The following is a 17,598-nucleotide window of genomic DNA, read 5'->3' on the forward strand; positions in this document are numbered from 1 at the left end:
GGACCCTGCCGAGCTGCCCGCTGAGCAGGAGAAGCTCTGGGTTGCCGTGCTCATTTATTCCTCACCTGGAGCACCTCTGGACAAGCAGAGCTGGTAAGTGGTGGTTCTGTCAGTGGTGGTGTCAAAAATATCTGTCATTGGTAAAGAACAGCTTGTCAGCGGAAATTGATGCTGTCAAACAGAGCTAACGTGAGTCTGTAAGCCCAGTGTCACGCAGGGAGCTTTGCCTCTGTGACTTCTGCCAGCAGTTCAAACTGTTTCTGTGCCACCCCTCTTCTCTGTTGTCTTGGACTTTGTTATGACAGAAAGCTGCCTCTTTCCCTCAGGCAATACTGTCATCCTGAGTTTATGGTTTCTTTCTGGAAAGTTTGTAAAGTTCAACCTAATGATTCAGTACAGAATCGAGTAAGAGAACAAAAAGTAGTCTCTTGCTTAAAATAGTGAATCTGCTAAGGCAACAACCGAGCAAGTACGGGGCAGCACATGGATTTGTAATTCAAGCAGGATTTGTTTGGAAAATTTCTGCTGCTGGGAAGAATGTCTTGGATGAGAACCCCATAGCCTTTGGGGCTGCCAGGAGAGGGCGGCAGCCGTGGCTCCCCGGCACCACGCCTGCGCCGAGTCCAGGCGCGCAGCCTGGAAAAAAAAGTTTCCAGGAATTGCCGTCATCGGTCCCAAAGCCAGAACTCCCTTTTTCTCTCTGTATGAATCATGCGGATGTGAAGTTCCTTGTTTCCGGAATCCAGCTGAATTTATTATGACATCTTTTTTACTCATCTGCACAAGTAAATCGCAAGCTTTTCTCAAATATCTTCCTCTGATCCTCTCCCTTCCCGCTCCAAAAATGCATCACAGGGTTAACTGCGCAGTTTGGGGCCCTCAAAGCACATGGGGCAAGCACTCAGGAAAGCCAAAGCTATTAGCTCCTCTGGGGCAAACATCCTTTCTTTCCTCCTGGTTGAACTAGACCCAGTCCTACCTGCTGGTATTTTTAGACGGGAGAAATCTGAAGCACGGCCATGTAGCTGCGAGCTGTAGCGAGCGTTATCGGTGCTGAGGTCTGAGTGAACTGGGGATGGAGAGGCTCGGCCTTCCCCCGGCCTGCTGCTGTTACAGAGCTCAACAACCCGCCAGCCTCTTGAGCTCCGTCTATAAATAGCCGGAGAAGAACGGCGTGCTGCGGCGCTGGGAGGGCAGGCTCTGCCGCTCCTGGTGCCAGTACAGCACCCGTTCCTCTTCAGTGGGCGACTTACGGAGCGGAGACGAGGGAAAGGGCCAGGATGTTAACCTGCCAAGGCAGAGAGAGAGGAATGCATGTGTAGTTCCCCCTTTTAAGTTAATAATCAGTGAGTGTGTGAATGTTTCCAAAGGCTTTCTCTCCTGTGCCAACCTACAGCGGATGTGAGGAGTTATAGCTCACAGCTCCAAGCCTGGCTTTGAACTGAAGCGGCTCTGGAGATCCCCCTGAGCGTCCGCCAGAAGACAGTCGTCACACTAACGCTGTTCGTTACAGCAGACGAGCTGCCAGGGATCTTTCTGCTTTACTCGCGGACTCTGTGCTGTCCTCCATCGCTCCCCCGTGCTCGCGGCGTGAGTCCGTCAGCCTCGGCTGTGGCCCTGTGCTCAGCGCAGCCGCCAGCTGATGGGGCAGCGACTGGAAAAGAGATGAACGTTTGGTATGGGGGGAACTGGAGAGCGAGGATTAATACCTGTGTCCTGGTTTAATTGGCATCTCTTTGTTCAGATGGCCCAAGCTTCTGTGTGAACGTGTTTAGCATGGACCTCTTCCTGGCTGACTTCAGACCAAATGAAAAACAGCGCAAAAATACAAGCGCCTGCGTAGGACTTGACGTGCATTTGGAGTTGTGCTGTTGCTTACACCAGCACGAGGAAAACCCCTTAGAGAAGAACTGACCACATCAAAAATATGTTAGCAATCTCAGAATAAAAAACACCTTTTATTCCTGTAGGGAGTTGCTGTTTCTCTCCGACAGCAACAACTTGTGGCGAGAGAGGTCAGAAGCAGGGCAGTGATGGGAGCGAAGCTGGCCCAACCCCAGGCAGCCCCAGCCTAGTTTTCCTCCCACCGCCAGCGATGAGGGGACGATTCCCCTTTGGACAGTTTTCTGGAACTCAGTTTCCTCCGCAAGGAGGAAAATTTGTCTCCGAGAACTTTCCGCAGCCCAGTGCTGTCCCTAGCAAAGGGCAGGTCCTTCTTCATAGCGGGCAGCTGTCCTGTAAACATTTCCCACTTAGCCAGGGCATCCACGGCCTTGTCTACTTGAGCCAGTTCCTCCTCGGAGACGTTCCTCTCCAGGGCAGCGATGCATGTCTCCAGCCACAGTTCGTAATCTTTAATGATATCTGTGGGCTTGGTGGGCCTGGGGAGCCGGGGCTGGCTGTGTGCCTCCCCCAGCGAACACGAATGCTCGTCCTGTTCCAGCTCCTGGCCGATGGAGAGGGCCTGGCTGCAAGTGTCCGGCGTCAGCGGCTCGGACAAGGAGGTCACAGCTTCGGAGTCGTTCTCACAGCACATCCCGGAGTCCGAGCTGAATGGAAGGATGTCCTCTGAGGCGGACAGGTCTGCTGACTCTTGCCTTGGCCACGTGGACAACACAGTCTGTGTCCAAGCGTAGAGCTTCTGTGGTGAGAGGGGAAAAGGTTTCATTTTAGAGAAGGAGAGAAAACAGGGATGCCTGGTTACCCTACAAAGCAGAGGCTCTCTTGCCTCATTTTTTTGGAGTCAGCATCTGTGGCAGTTTGGCCCCCAGTCAGACATGGCCCATATCTGCCTTATTATTGAAGGTGGTAGGAGAAAAATGGCACAAATTCCCTCCTCACTGTGTGGATATGATCTCTGCCAGAGCCAAACCAGTGCCTCTGGAGGAAGCTGTGTCATTATAAAAGCTTCTGAGATAGCGGTGAAGAGTCTTGTTTCATCGTGTTGTTAACTCCGGCGGTAATGTGCATTTTATTCCTAAGAATAGCTCTTCCCCTGCCGAGCTGAAATGCACAAGTGGGAAGGCCAGGCTCCAGGAAAGAATTAATGAAAGGAAAATGTCTGAGACAATTTCCTTTTTAAATATTAAATGCTACAGTGGGGCATATAACAGGTTGCTTCTGGCGCATTTATTCCTTATGCTTTGGGGAATGAATCGCAATTCTCCAGTCATCGCTGGATAAAAGGTGATCTCCCTGTTTGCTTTGCTGGCACGTGTGGGTGTTCTGTGTGTTTCTCAGCTTTTTCACACCTGTATGGCCTCTTTCCTCATCTTTACTTTCTGCAGCTCCCAGCTGACACCTCTGCAGAGCCCTGTGATCACTTTGGGAAACGCAGGGGTGGCAGTTACAGAGGATTAACCTGAGATGCTGGTCACTGTGCTGAGTCTGTACGTGCTCAGCTCCGGGTGAGCTGTGGTGTTTGAGAAGCGGGCAGGAGGTTTCCAGCCCTACAGAGCTCCCTTTTCCCGCAGCACCCCACTGCTCCCCCCGCTTCCCTCCTCTATTGCTCTCTCTTCAGGCGAGTGACAGAAAGGATAAAGAGCTGAAATTGAGTGGGTGGGAGAAATCGGTCCTGTTTCTCATTTCAGTCTGCGCATGAAGCCTCGGGGAAGAATTTCATACAAGAATAAAATGGACTCTTTCAGCTAAGTTAATCCACCCTGCCCCCTCCCTCTGGGGCAAGAAAAAATGTAAAGGGACAACTTTTCTCCTGCCTCATCCCACCTCCAATAGCCCTTCCCTCCCTCTGGGCTTAAAAAACAAAGGCACCAGAAGCTGCAATAGGAGCCAGGCTAGGGAAGGGGACTTGAAAGCTGCAACCAGCCCATGGTTTTAAATGTCTCTTAAAATTCCCAAAAGTAGAGAATCTGGGAAGGAATCACAACTGCTGTGTAGCCCAGTTCCCAAGAAGGGAAAAAGCTGCAGAGATGAGGATGTTCAAACAGTACTTTCGGATTATTTAAGGAAGAAGGGAGGGGATGATTTACTCAAGATCACTACTAAAACCCCAAAATCTTTCCTGTCTCTCACCTTTGGGTGGTTTAGTGGTTCGAACTTTGGAAGGGTTTGTTGGGCTGCAGGCTCTTTTTCTGTTCTCCTATTTAACTGGAAGAGGATAACCTCTGCATGCCGTTAGCTCACCTGCAGGCACGAGCATTTGCAGTGGATGCCCACCCTAAGCTGGTCCCTAAGGATGGAGCCTGTCATCTGACGCTTCAGGATGCTCCAGGTTTGGCACTGGAAGTTTTTTCAAACCCCTCTGCCATGGCAGGGCTGCCATCCCCAGCAGCAGTGCAGCCGTGCTGTGCCCGAGAGCAGATGCTGCGATTAATGGCACGGCGAGGATGTAGCCAACCCAGCCTCCATGGCCAGCTCCAGCACTGGTTTCCTCTGCGGGGCAGCCACTACAACCTACCCGAAGCGCTACGTGCAGAACAGCCTGGGATGCTGCGGAAGCAGCAGGTGGAGACATTGGCTGCGGTGGGGAAACACCATGAGAACTGATTTGCTTTCGGTTTTCAAGATGACTCACCCTGGAGTAAGCAGCTGTGATGGAAAAATGGAGTATGGTTCTGAGCGCAGCTCAGATAAATACATTGAAGGGCTCTTCCTCCTGCATGAGGACTGGCTTCCTGTCCCACGTGCTCTGCTGCCCGTGACTGTGTCCCAGTCGCAGGCTTCAGCAGCATTACCTGCCCCTGCGAGGAAGGGCTCGGTGTCTGGCATTTCCTCTATGATAAGCGACTGGGGCTGTCATGTGGCAGGAGGGGAGCCGTGCTAGTTTTCCAAAGGGAAATGTGACTTCAGACTTGCACTTGGCCAGCCACAACCTCTCCAAACATGCTTAGCAAGTAACTTTTGTTATCTGATATTGTCTCCAAAGGCTTTGTGCTCTCTTCTGTCAGGCTCCTTAACTTTTTAATTCATCTCCGGCATTTCTATCTCCTCTCTCAATGCTATGGCAAAGCCTCTTACAGAGATTATCACACTCTCTCATACGAGCTTGCACTATATCTAGCTTTTCCTTGTCAAGGAAGCAGATGTGACGTTTGGCAAGCGTATCCTTTCTTCAGGTTTGTGTTTGCTGTCGCCAGCGGATGCCGAACCAACTACCATATTTACGGGGGTAAAGGAAAAAATGTTCCTAGAAAAGCTTAATGTAGATGGCAGCTGTCTTCTAGAAGGCAATAGCTGGATGCTGACAGGTAAGGTGTTTAAATAAACCAGAGTTTATTCCTCTGGTGTTTTGGGCACTTTTGGCACCTCTCAGAGTGAAGCAGGGAGTCAGAGACGGGTCTAACACCGTTGCAGACATGCAGCAAAACCATGCAACTGGTTTGTTGTTCCCCGCCGCCCCCCCCCTCCCCCCCCCCAATGTGCTTTGCCATGCTTCTGTCTGATTCCAAGCTGAATGGAAGTAGAGGCATCCCCACCCTCATTCTCCATGTATCTTGTAACAAATATAATCCACCAACTTTAAAATAGGCAGCCGTGGAAAATCATGTCTCTGAACATGATGTGTGTCAGACAGGAGTTAAAATCAGGGAGAAGATAGGGTACTGAGAGAGAATGGTGAAATTATTCATATTCCACCAGCCTTTTAGCTACTGAATCCTGCTTTCTAGACAACAGAGGTAGAAAACTTTCTAGAGCCAAGGGTGCCCTAGCACAATCCCTGATGTTGTCTCAGTGGATGAGTTCTATGGGTGTGAGAGAAAAGGCAAAAGATGAGTCTGGGACCCTCCACTTATTAGGCAGTAATAATTTGGGATCCTTTGTCATATCTTTAAACAGAGGAACTGCAGCAAAGTATGCACTTAACGTTTTCTCCCTGTTACTTGCAGCCCCAGAGAGGCAGAAAAAAGGGCACAGACGTGGGAATCGCTGCACCCTCACTGCTGCTCGGGCTTGAAATCTGCCAGCCCTGTCCTCCTCACCTCATGTTTGGGAGTAGCCAAATGTGGTTGAACTGTCCCTTGTGAACAGCCAGAAGCCCTAGAGCTTCTGTAAAGTGCTACAATAGTCACAAACCATGTGTACGCCCCCCCGTATTTAGGTGGAAACTTCTTCCTTTAGCACCTTGCACCCTGAGCATCTGCATTTACCGCGCTGCCTCAGCACGTTGAGTGCTGTGGTTTGGGGTGAGCCGCCCTGCTCCGTCCCCTTTGCTCCAGGAAGGGCTGGCAGGTCTGTCTCTCACCCTGTAGCGCTCGACGAGTTTGAAGCCCACGACGTGCTGCAGCTTCCGCAGGCAGATGGGGCAGGGCTCCAGGGGCCGCAGCAGGGCTTCGTCCAGGCTCAGCGCGCCCTGCATGATGCACTGCAGCCAGCGGCATGTCCCCAGCCCCATCAGGTGGCAGATCTCGTGACAGGTCACCTTTCAGGAAAGTAAAAACCACAGGAGCAGGCGGTCACTCCTGCTTCCACAGCTCCCTCCTCTTCCTCCTCTGCTATTCTGCTTTCCCCGCTCCCTGACACCCCGACCAGCTCATTGCTCAGCCCTGGCTTTTCCAACGTGAGAAGGGAACGTGGCTCCCTTCTTCCCAGGTACCCCAACATCCATGTTTGTGTGGAGGAGGAGGAAGGGTGGGTGTGTTTTTTAGAAGCAGCTGTGGGAAGACCCTGTAGATAGCAAGTTCAGAGCTCCAGGGCAGTCACTCTCTTCCCCAGTGTTGTGGGATTTTTAAGAGGAAAACCAGTCCCACAGGGGTCTGAAAAGAGCAGCAGAGACCATGTGAGACATCTGTAAGAAGCTATTGGCAATAACAGATCTGGGTCCTTCCAAAGCAGACGCTCTAAACACTTGTGCCAAAGCAAAAACTGAGCTGGAGTCAGCTGGCCAAGCATGACTGCCTGGGAACTGGCAATCGCGGAAAGGCTGGGCGTGGAAGATTTCCCTTCCTTCTCCCATTGCCACCTAACATCATTTGAAATTACTACAGGAAGAGACGTCAAACTAGAAAATCCTGAGCAAGTAGCAGGGGTGGCAGACAGAAACGGCTCCGTGTGGGCCAGCGTTGGGGGTAATGCCAGAGGTAGAGCTGGCAAGAGGGCAGGAGTTAGACGCTGAGATGAGGGAGGACAGCACCTGTGAGTCGGATGTGTTGGAGGTGAATGGGGTCTAAGGGTATAAGCTCTTTAGGACTGTGCAAGTGTGTGGACCGAGCTGCCTGTGTTTTCTGGGAGCAGTCCCATGCCTGCTTAACTGGGCTGAGAGATGGATTATGTCCAGCCCTGAAATATTTAACCCTACGTGGCAAGAAATATGGGGTAGAGAAGATGATTGCTGGTCCTACCTTACAGCACTGGACCATCTCCTGGGCACTGAACAGCAACATCCGGTCTCTGCTTTCTCTGCTGGCTTCACACGACCCTTCCTTCTGGGTGAGTGGATTCAAGCTGCTGCAGCCAGTCTGGGGGAAATCCCCAGAAAATCTGGCGAAGCTGCAGACTCCCACTTCTGTAAAGAGAAGTGCATACAAGTTGGGCATCAGCTCTCTGATGACTGTCTCTCAGCTTAGGCAGCACAAGAAGAAAGCTGTTGTGGCACAGTCCAGTTGAGCACACGGGGTGTGATGAGACATGCTTCCCAAAAGGGCTGTAGCACCTAATTTACCTTTGTCTGGAGCAGGAGCCCTGACTCCCTTCATTTTAAAGTGGGGAAACCTAGTTCCTCTGATCAAGGGTAAGATTTGGCTATTCCACTTTCCCAGGGAAGGCTTTTTGGTACAGGGCTGCCTTATTCGAATGCTATGCTAGGAGATCATGGGACACCAATCCCACCTTGTCCTGGCAGGAATTTGCTGAACGTGAAGCTCCAGGTCTCACATGGGTAAAGGTCCAGCAGAGTGAGTCCAAGGACACACAGGGCATCCATGGGCTTGTTGTTCTTCAGGAAATTCAGGATCCCATCTGGACAAATACAAGAGAGATGTTCATTAGAATGAAGCATCCCTGGGAGGAATGCAAGAGCCAGAATTTCTGCTGCTCGTGGGGAGGACAATGTAATCCAAGGCACAGAGAGGCAGAGCTGCCGGATTCAGCACCTCCGTTGGAGAACCATGGCTGTAACCTGTCCCCCCAAGTCAGAGTATGAGCAGACCCGACTTCTGAACTGGTGCTGAGCACAGAGTTAAAACGAAGCAGAGCTAAGGGCAGAGATGTAGGTGAATTCAGTACAAACCCACAGAAATAAGCCCCAGTAAGTAGAAGAATTTCTCTGCAGGCATCTCAGACCTGAGCAGGAGCAGCGGCAGCGCTGGGTCTGCGCTGAGCGCGTGCTGCCCACGGTACCCGCGATCAGCTCGTTCCAGCTGGATGTTTGTGCAGCGCGAGTTTGGCAGCTGACAAACCCGTTTCCCTGGGGAGCTGTGTGACACTTGAACCCCAGTTTCCTAACATGAAAGGCCAGGGACTTCCCCACCCAGGCCACTGATTTACTTTGGCTCTGGACAAGAGATGGGAGAACTCGGACTACACCAAATCTACGGTGCCTTCTCGCGGAGCTGATCCCATCACTTTGTAGAGCTGTATGTAAATGTAACAGCAGTGAAAAATACAGCAGAGGAAAATATGATGAAAGTCACTGTGTTTTGTTTACTCTTTTTTTTTAATTTCTTTTTCCAGCCTCAAAGTTCTGGATTTTCCATGGGAACAGGATTTCTCCCTTTTCACTCCCTTCCTCATCCCCTCCCTGCTCAGGCCATGAAAGGCTATTTCAGGTGTTTCCTAAGGGAGGATTTGTGCCCCTTGCCAAGCTGATGTCTCCATGGGCTCCCAGGTCCTCACCTGCGTGAAGCTGCACCCGGTCCGTGTCCCGGCTGTGGCGGTAGCAGCAGTGAATGGAAGAGATGGGGATGGAGGGAAGGCACTTCACCCGGAGACCCAGGAAGAAAGACTCAACACAGCTCTGCAGGGAATCCAGCAGCGAGAGCCCGGCAGGCCCTTCGATTAAGTCTAAGAAGAGAAGAAGTTCTGTTATCAGTTCCTTAGAGCCAGGGGGAACCATAAGGTCTGAAGGGGTTTTGTGGGGCTGGCCACAGCGATTGGGGAAGGGGCAGGCTGGTTCATTCTGAAGTTAATTGCTTACTCTGGGATGTGGCAGACATCTCCAGATGGTTACAGAGATAGGGAGGAGAAGAGGGAGCTCTTTCTGAGAGATGGCTGGAGGCGTTAGTACATTAGGTCGTCTCCTATTTCAGTGGTGCAGAAAGATTAATGTGGGAATGGGTGGCTGTTTTTAATGAGCCATCAGGAATGGAGTTCCAGAAATGCTGTTTTAGGTAGCATTATTTTACATATAGATGTACGGGTAGGTAGGCATGCATATATTCATAGCCAGTCACAGGGGCCCACGAGTCATTTACAGGGAAGATCTGCTGATGGTTGTCATCACGGCTTGTGACTCTGGACTGGGGGCATGTCAGAGCCTTCGGTATTACAGACGTGTCTTTGCTATGGCAGTTGCATTTTGCAGGTTAGTCCTCAGAAGGGGATGTTAGGAGCATTCAGCACCACCCACCTCCCTCCTGTATCTTTCCAGGTGGCTCAGTGAAGATGCCCTCATTACCTATAGGTTGGAGGTAAATGTGCTTTCGATAGAAGTTCTGCTTCCTCCTCAGCATGGCGTGATAGAACGTCTCAAAGTCCTCGGGGGCATCGGGGTGGCTGAGGAGCCAGTCAAAAGCCGTCCGGATGAGCAGCGTGCAGAATAGCGTTCTCTGCGGGTTGTAGGCTTCAGAGAGGAACAGCTTCTCCGCCCTGGAGAAAGCTTTGGCGTAGAGCTCCTGCAGGGCTGGGTTGGTGGAGATCAGCGCGTCCTTCAGAGCCCGGGGCCCGAAGCTGAACTCCTGAGCGTGTTTGCACTGCAGCATCGCGGTGAGACCCACCGGCTGTGGCACTGCCTGCGGGAGGGGACACAACCATCAGCACGTGACCTCGCAAGGGACCTGGGAACCTTCTCACACTTTGCTCTTGAAGCAGTCTGCCCCAAGATCCCAGCTGTAAGGCCTGACTGGGAGCTTATAAATGCTGTACACGGTGCTGGCCAGGAGCCCTACGCATTTAGGTTGGAGTGGCTGCTACAGGATGCTCTACATATGTGTATGTCACTGGTTTATGGACAATGTGCCAGTAGATGGTGCTCAAGAATGCACAGCCCCATTATTGCTACTAGATGTCTGGATTAAATCAATGAGTTTGATTTTTTTTTTTTTTTTTTTTTTTTTGTGCTCTATCCCAGTAATACAGGCAATGCCTCTGTGTGTTGTGCAACTGGCTGCACCAGCCCTCGTATGATGTGAAAAGGTGGTGCTCCTTTTTGCTTGGGCTAAAACACACTCCTCGGGGCTCCCAAAGGCATAGGTGCATGGCAGGAAAGTAGAAGTAGATCTTGGTCTTTATTTATCTATCAGAAGCCTAAACTTCAGACTTAGCTGACGCTAATAGAAGCAGCTGTTCGCTGCTGACAATCTCTCCTAACAGTTTTTAATCCTCACCCTTAGGTATTGTCCCAGGGCATCTGCTGGCTCACAGTGCTGTTGTCAGGCTGCAAGACGTGGGAAGGTTTGCCCAGCCTGGTCCACAGGTGGGACTCGGTGTGCGAGCCGTGTTTGTTGGCGCTGATACTTATGGGCCCATTGCCATCATGTCACTTCATGAATAACTTCATGTCACTCTGTGTTAGCATTAAGAATGCTGGTGATGATGTAAAGTGGTAAATAAAGAGCAAATGAAAGCCTGCAGCAGAAAGAAATTAATTGAGAGCATCCCAGAAATATCCTCTCCGGGGTCCTTTCTAAGGGCAGTGTTTTCCAAAGCTGCAGAAGTCAAGCACTTATTTCCCATTGCAATTTATGCACATATGGAGATTTCAGTAGATGTCTGGGGGAAAGGGGAGAAAAGCAGAACACAAAGTACAATCCCTATGGCTAACCTATGTCTGCATTTTTCTAAAGACTTTCATTTTTCATTAGAAGATCATGCCAAGTAGAACTGGAGTATTTTGGAGCAATACTTAGGGCAAAGCTGCCAACCACAGGTAAGTGCTCTGCCTGTATCCAGCAGAATGAAAAATACAGAGGGATATACGCACAGAAGCAAAGGGTTTCTAGGAATAAGTATCATCTTCTGTTAGGCAAGCTAATGCTGACCTCAAAGAAACCAGACAAGCTTTCTGGGTCGATAAGCAAATGAATCAGCTGCTGACCGTCACCATTTTAACGGCATCATTCAGTCACAGTGAAAAAGAGATGAAATATTTTTAGGAGGAACTATCAAGTGAGGTCTGCAGCCTAGCTCTGTTGGGTAACTGATGGTCAGCGGCCCGTGAGGACAGCAATACAGCTGTCCTGTATATATTTATATATTTATATTTAAAAAATAGTACCAACACGAGCCAAACTCCTTCCTCAGTTACGCAGAGAGCGCTCGAGTAGTTTGCACAGCAGGAGGAAGGTGGCAGCCTGATAAAATTAACATGGAATTTCTTTACTTCTAAGATTAAAATGATGGAGGATGGGATCCTGTGAGCTACTGGCTGCCTCTCGCTCCCAAGGAAACCAAGGAGAGGCTTTGCACTGGGTACAAGTCGAGAGCGATCTGGCCAAAGACGGTTTCTGAGAAGCACGAGCCGCGTCCATCAGCGCAATAAATGGAGTGGGGGTCTAGGGGAGGAGCAGCTGGTTAGAAATTGAATGGATTCTTCTCTTCTTAATGGGAAGTAGCAAAGAGTGGATGTATGCAACAGCAGATACAATGAGGGCACAGTCTTTTAGCGTGCGTTCCCCCGGGCTCTCTCATGGAGTATAGTGTGTACAAAAGCTATGGGATTATACATTGTTTCCCAAGGCTTCCTAAAAGGGGACATTCACCCAGCTCCAGACATTTCCCGCTGTGACCATGGGTGTTTTGTGATTCCACCACGCCCAAGGATGTCCATGGTTGCGCTTTAGTGGTTTGAAAGCTCAAGCACTGGAATTTGTTTCCAACGCACGGTCTGGAGCGACGCGTGCCTCCATCTCCTGGAGACTCTGGTTTTGCTTCCGACAGAACAGCAGCAACCCATTATGCTCTGCAAATCCAACGCCATTACTGCTCTTTAACGAGCTTTTCTAAAATACTTCACTGGAGAAAACTGAGGCTTCAGAAAATTTTTATGGACAACTTTCGTAGTTTAAAAAAAAAAAACCCACGTTTTACAACATGAACTATAGTAGATGTTATTTGGGATTGATCTAATATATGGATATAGTGTTTCATTCACTGAAGGAGCACAAAAGGGCTTTGCAATTTTTAGCCCTTGTATCGAGGATGCCCTGTGTGCAGCGCTTCAGGAGGGAATGGCACTTCAGCTCAGGTTTTTTCCCCTCCGTTTTTAAGATGCCAAGGCGGTGACGAAGAAGTGGAAGCACCAATGCATCCTTCTGCCCCTCAGGTGTATAGGAAGGAGATACCATGTCTTAAAAGCAAAAAGCAGCTAATTTGGCCCCTTCTTTAATGAGAAGCAAGTCCTGAGGAGGAGAAAGTAACTCTCTCTACTTAAAAGGCCGGTAACCAGTGCAGCGGGGACATAACCCAAAGGTGATGGCTCTGGGCTCCCTGCCCGCTATTGGGACAGCCTTTTCCAATGATTCTGGCGTAGGAACCCAGCTGTGGCCTTTCTGTTCATGGTGCATGATGTGAGGCAGGAGCTCCAAGGACAACAGGGGCTGTACAACCGGCTTTTGGTAACACAGAGAGGTTTCAGATCAGATTGGGCATACCACGTGAATCTTTTTACTACAGAATTTGATGGAATTTTTTTCTTTTCATGGTAGGTGTTTTCACAAGAAATTCCCCCAAAACCCAGTCTCAGCACATGACAGCTAAGCAGTTGGTATACTCCCTTTCTTACAATAACCTGTAAACGTGCTTTACATGCAATTCAGGTTACTCATAAATTATTCTCTTTGCAAATCAGACACCTATAAATTATTCTCTGTAACTGAAAATTACCTATGAATTATTCTTTTTGTAATTCACAGATATGTCATTTATTCTCGATTATATTGGCATTGCTTTCTTGGATAGATATGCCTGCGGCTGACAGGAACAGTGTAAAAAGCCAAGGCAATATCACACAGTGCGAGTTCACTCGGGATATTCTGACAAGATAGAAATGGTCTTGTGTGCAGAAAATCAGTGCGTACAGGTTCAGAGAAGGGCACTCAATACATAGTGGATTTATTTGGTAATTTGTGGATTTTCACCCTAGCATTGAACAGATTGTATTTTTTATAGATATTTTTATTTATATTTTTTTAAGCTGGTCATTCTGAAGTTGTTTATTTTATAACTCAACTTATAAGTCATTTCTAACTCTGACTCTCTCATCTCTCTCATACACACTGCAGGCTGCGGATGCACAGAAGGAGGTTCATTCTGTTCCCTTCCCCTCTGAGCTCTTGATAAGTATTTAGGGAGACTCACTCACCCGGGCTCTTTGGATGTCAGAGGGGCATTAACAGAGTCTCTTAAAACTGATTAATTGCTTGTTAGGTGCTGTACTGTAAACAAGCAGTGATAGTGCAGAAAATTCATAGCCAGTCAACAGAAGTGAAAAGCTCAGAGCAAATATAACAAGCATTAACCAATTATCAACACATGCCCTAGTTGCTTAATAGCTTTTTTCCTGAGGTTTGTAGTTGGTGTCTGCTCCGGCTACTCTAGGATCAGTCGCTCCTTCCCGTGTCACACAGATGACAGCCTGAAAGCAACTTTCTGAATTTATTTGTTGACATGTATGGAAAGTTATTTTTCTTGACTGACAAGCTAAATTCTCACTGGATAAAAAAGTCCAGTGTGATGGGACAGAGAGAGGACACTGAGGTGTGTGAGAGCATTTAACTCTGGTCCAAAGAAAATTGTCTCTAGTCCAGCCCCTTCCTCCAGAACCTGAACACAGCCCCCTGCACAAAGCCAGGCTTTGCCTGCTGGGTTCAGACCAAATCCTTCTGCCCAGGTTCAGACTTGAAAATGGGCAACTCCCAGGGGCTGCAGGGGAATTTCAAGATGCTCAGGACTTCTCAGAATTGATCTCTTCTGCTCGTGGATAAAATATACTCTGAACCTGATCATCCCCATACACGTACCCACAAGGAACTGTAGCATCTTCCGTTCACTTTGCACTAAATGGCCACAAAACACTGAGTCACAGCTGTGTGTGTTCCAGACCATAAAGTCAGATAAAACCTTCTGGCCTCGTGTACTGCCGGATCTCAATAATGTTTATGTGTAATGTCTCTAGAATATGTTTGCGACCCAGAAACAGATGCTTTGTGTGGTCTCTCTCAAAATGAGTCATTCCTGGAGCTGCGGAAACCTTCAGGGATTCACACATACATTTACTGGGAGGAGAATCTACCTGTCATGTAAGAATTGTCATTGATATGTTACTGCTGCAAGGCTGAGTCCTGGAAGTTTGTCCTCACATGAATCTTCCTCATTAATTTACTGGGACTGTTGCACGAGTCAGATGGACAACTCATATTTGGAAAGGTATGCAGGACTGACGACTAGATTTGTAAAGGTCATAAAATACCTAAGATGGGGACAGGTGCTTGTGTCTGTCTTTATTTAAGTGTTCGTAAGTATTTAAGAACACCACTTTCTGCTTCGTTTTGTTTTATGCTAAAGCCTGCTCTCTTCAATATAGTTTTCTTCATGTGAACATTTATTAAGGACATACTTTATCTCCAGTTTCAGTCTTCTGAAAGGATTTTATGTATTGTGTCCTCATACATAATGCTACTTTTTTTCCGTGCCTTCTGTCGGAGGCTCTCCAAGTGTCACACAAACATCCATGAACTTCTCTGTGCCATCTTCCAGAAAATAACCTGCCAGTATGTGCCTTTCCCCCAGTAATAAATACGTGCCTTTTTTCACCCATTTATTCATCCTTCTCAGTGCTTTTTTAGTCGGGTTAAACTCTCTGTGATGCTTCTCCCATGCACACGTGTGATGAAGGGCTGGCTGCATCCTTCTTCCCTTGCTCTTACATGAAACAAACCTCTACCACCTAGGCTGGCTCCTGCCCGTTTGCTCCCCAGAGACCCAAAAGCCCCCAGAAGCAGCGCAAACGCCTATCAATCAGCGCTGTACAAGAACCCTGCCACTGCAGAGATACCCGAGCGCTAAACATTCACAGCTCCAGGCACTTTGTTCTTCATCATACTTGTCTAGACAGACTAAATGGTTTCTGCAAGACAACCCCAGCGTTCGCCAGGAAAAGAAGCTGCGTTTTCCATGCAGATGAACGCCCAAACAGGTATGGCTATGGTTAGACTCTCCCTCGAGCACAGGCATTATAAAAGTGGTTCATCATGCAGTATAAACGCGCTGTAATGCCATGCCGTGCCTCCTCCCAAGGAATCAAGTGCTTTTTAAGCGATGCTGCCAGGCAGGGGATGTTTCTGGGCATTTTACAGCCCAGGAGCCCCAAAGCCAGGACGGCTCAGGGAGGGGGGACAGTAACAGACCCCAGATTTCTTGGTGGCTAGCTGTGCCCTGACCCCCAGACAGCCCTGCCAGCCCGGGGGATTGCTGGGCGGGAGGCATGTTCTGGAAAGGCTGCAGAAGCAGGTCCTGCTCCTGGGACACCTCAGCCCCCACCCTCGGCCCTGCTGGTTTGGAAAAGGGGCGGTTGATGCTGATCGCCGGGGTGGGGCTGGCACGGGTGGGGGAGTGGGGAAGGACCCCTTCCCCCAGCAGCCTGGGACCATGCCCTCGGCACCCCAAGCCCCCGGGAGGGTGCACCAAGGACGCCGGCGCTCCACGGAGGCAGGACCCCCAGCTCCCCGTGCGGATGATGCTCCGCGCGCGGCCTCCCACCCGTGGGGTGAGGGATGCCCCGGGCAGGACCCCCATCACCGCGGTGGGGGGACCCAGCGCTACCCCTCCTGCACCCCGGCGGAGAGGGTGCCCTAAGCAGGACCCCCATCGCGGGGCGGGGGGGGGGGGGGATGCTCCGAGTCTGCGCTCACCCCGCCGCAGCCCGGACCTCCCCACCTCCCGCGGCGCCAGGCTGTGCCCTCCCCGCCCCGATGAGGGCACTCCCCCCACCCCCCCAAAGCTAGCCGGAGTGGGGGGTCAGGACTCACCGAGGCCGGAGAGCTGCGGCAGGGCCAGGGCGCCCGGTTCGGGGCTGGCGAGGCGGAGCGGAGCCCGGCAGCGGCGGCGGCAGGAGGAGCAGGAGGAGGAGGAAGAAAAAAGGGGGAGCAAAGAGGGGAGGGCGGGGGGCTCGGCCCCTCCGCCGGGAGCCCGCGCGATTTGCCGAGCCGCCGCCGAGAGCCGCCTCCCGCCGGTGCGCGGGGCAACCGCCAGGGGGCGCCCTCGGGGCGGGGCTGCCGGGGGGGGCAGGTGCGGGGGGGTGCGGGTTTGCAGCAGGGGGTGCCCCCCCACCCACACTTGGCCGGAGCCCGACTGCAAACCGAGGAGGCGGGGAGAGGGTACGGGGGTGCTGGGGTTGTGGCTGCGCGCGGGATGAAGGTGCCCACGCGTGTCCGCAGGCCGGGAACCTCCCGCCTCGCTGGAGCCTGGGCGAGAGGAGCGGGAGCAGCGTCAGACCTCGGGCATTTGGGGAAGAGCCCGGGGCTGCGCGGTGCTGCAAGGGCTGAGAGCGCTTTGATCTCTGCTCCTAACGAGACCCGATCGCAGGAGCCGGTGTCTGGAGACCGGAGCACCGCTGCGGTTACGCCAGCGACTGATGCGAGCTCCTCCGTGGGAGCGGTGTGTGCCTTGGCCTTGATGCCTCGCTCACTATGCATGACCTGGATGCGTTTCTGCATCCCAGGACGTCCTTTAATTTGGGAATATTATCTGTTCTTGGAAAAGTTAATTATGTTAGGGGAGTGGATCTCCATTCCCATTTCTTCCTAGCTTCATTTATTCCGGCTTTCATGTTTTCATCCCTTCAGCGCTTTGATCCCTCATTTCTGCCATCCCTAGGTGGAAGGAAAATGGAATACCCTGGCTGGGACCCAAGTGTGTCCTTGAGTGACATAAGCTGAAATTAGAAAAAAAAATATATTTTACGGCCGTGGTGGTCCTGGCAGCCCAAATGCTGCCCACACACCCAGCACAAATGAGGGCCTTGCAAGGGCCAGCAGAAATGTCCCACCAGAGCCGAGGTGGCCACAGAAGTGGACAGATGACTATGTGCCATGCTGCAGGGTTAGCAAGCGTGGAACAAAACAGTCACCTGCCGTCCCCGGGACCTGCATTGCTCTGAAGGCACTGACAGCATCACTGGTGAAAAATTGCCCTAATTTGCTGCTATCATAATCAGGCCGAGAGGCGAAGCAGCAGCTTCTCCTGGCAGCGGCAGCTGCCTGCGAAGGTTCTTTGTGGGAAACCTTCCTGAGATTCAGCAAGCGGGGGGGTGAGAGGGAGTCCGAAGGCCTTACAATAGCATCATATTCCACTTCAGCTGCTACCCCAAGCACAAGAGATGCCCTCTGTGCTGTTTTAATTGCTTGCTGCTTGTAATTAGAGTTTATTTGTATTAATTAACTTAAATTATCTATTTGCCAGTTGCTCGTAGTACACCATCAACATGTT

The 17,598-nt window shown here is 50.7% G+C and overlaps 1 protein-coding gene across 1 annotated transcript; it reads right to left on the minus strand.

The window, feature by feature from the left end:
• Window positions 1–1,985: 1,985 nt before the first annotated feature.
• On the minus strand, window positions 1,986–16,200 carry AMZ1 (archaelysin family metallopeptidase 1). Its single transcript, XM_086759860.1, has 7 exons — window positions 16,140–16,200; window positions 9,572–9,905; window positions 8,791–8,958; window positions 7,786–7,914; window positions 7,299–7,462; window positions 6,203–6,379; window positions 1,986–2,641 (listed from the first exon to the last, which is right to left on the minus strand). The coding sequence occupies exons 2-7, from the start codon at window positions 9,873–9,875 to the stop codon at window positions 2,072–2,074; spliced, it is 1,512 nt and encodes a 503-aa protein (XP_086615986.1). The 5' UTR covers window positions 9,876–9,905; window positions 16,140–16,200; the 3' UTR covers window positions 1,986–2,071.
• Between the last annotated feature and the right edge of the window lie 1,398 nt (window positions 16,201–17,598).

This window comes from Chlamydotis macqueenii, chromosome 15 (assembly GCF_036417535.1).
Source record: "Chlamydotis macqueenii isolate bChlMac1 chromosome 15, bChlMac1.mat, whole genome shotgun sequence".
NCBI classification, from domain to species: Eukaryota; Metazoa; Chordata; class Aves; order Otidiformes; family Otididae; genus Chlamydotis; species Chlamydotis macqueenii.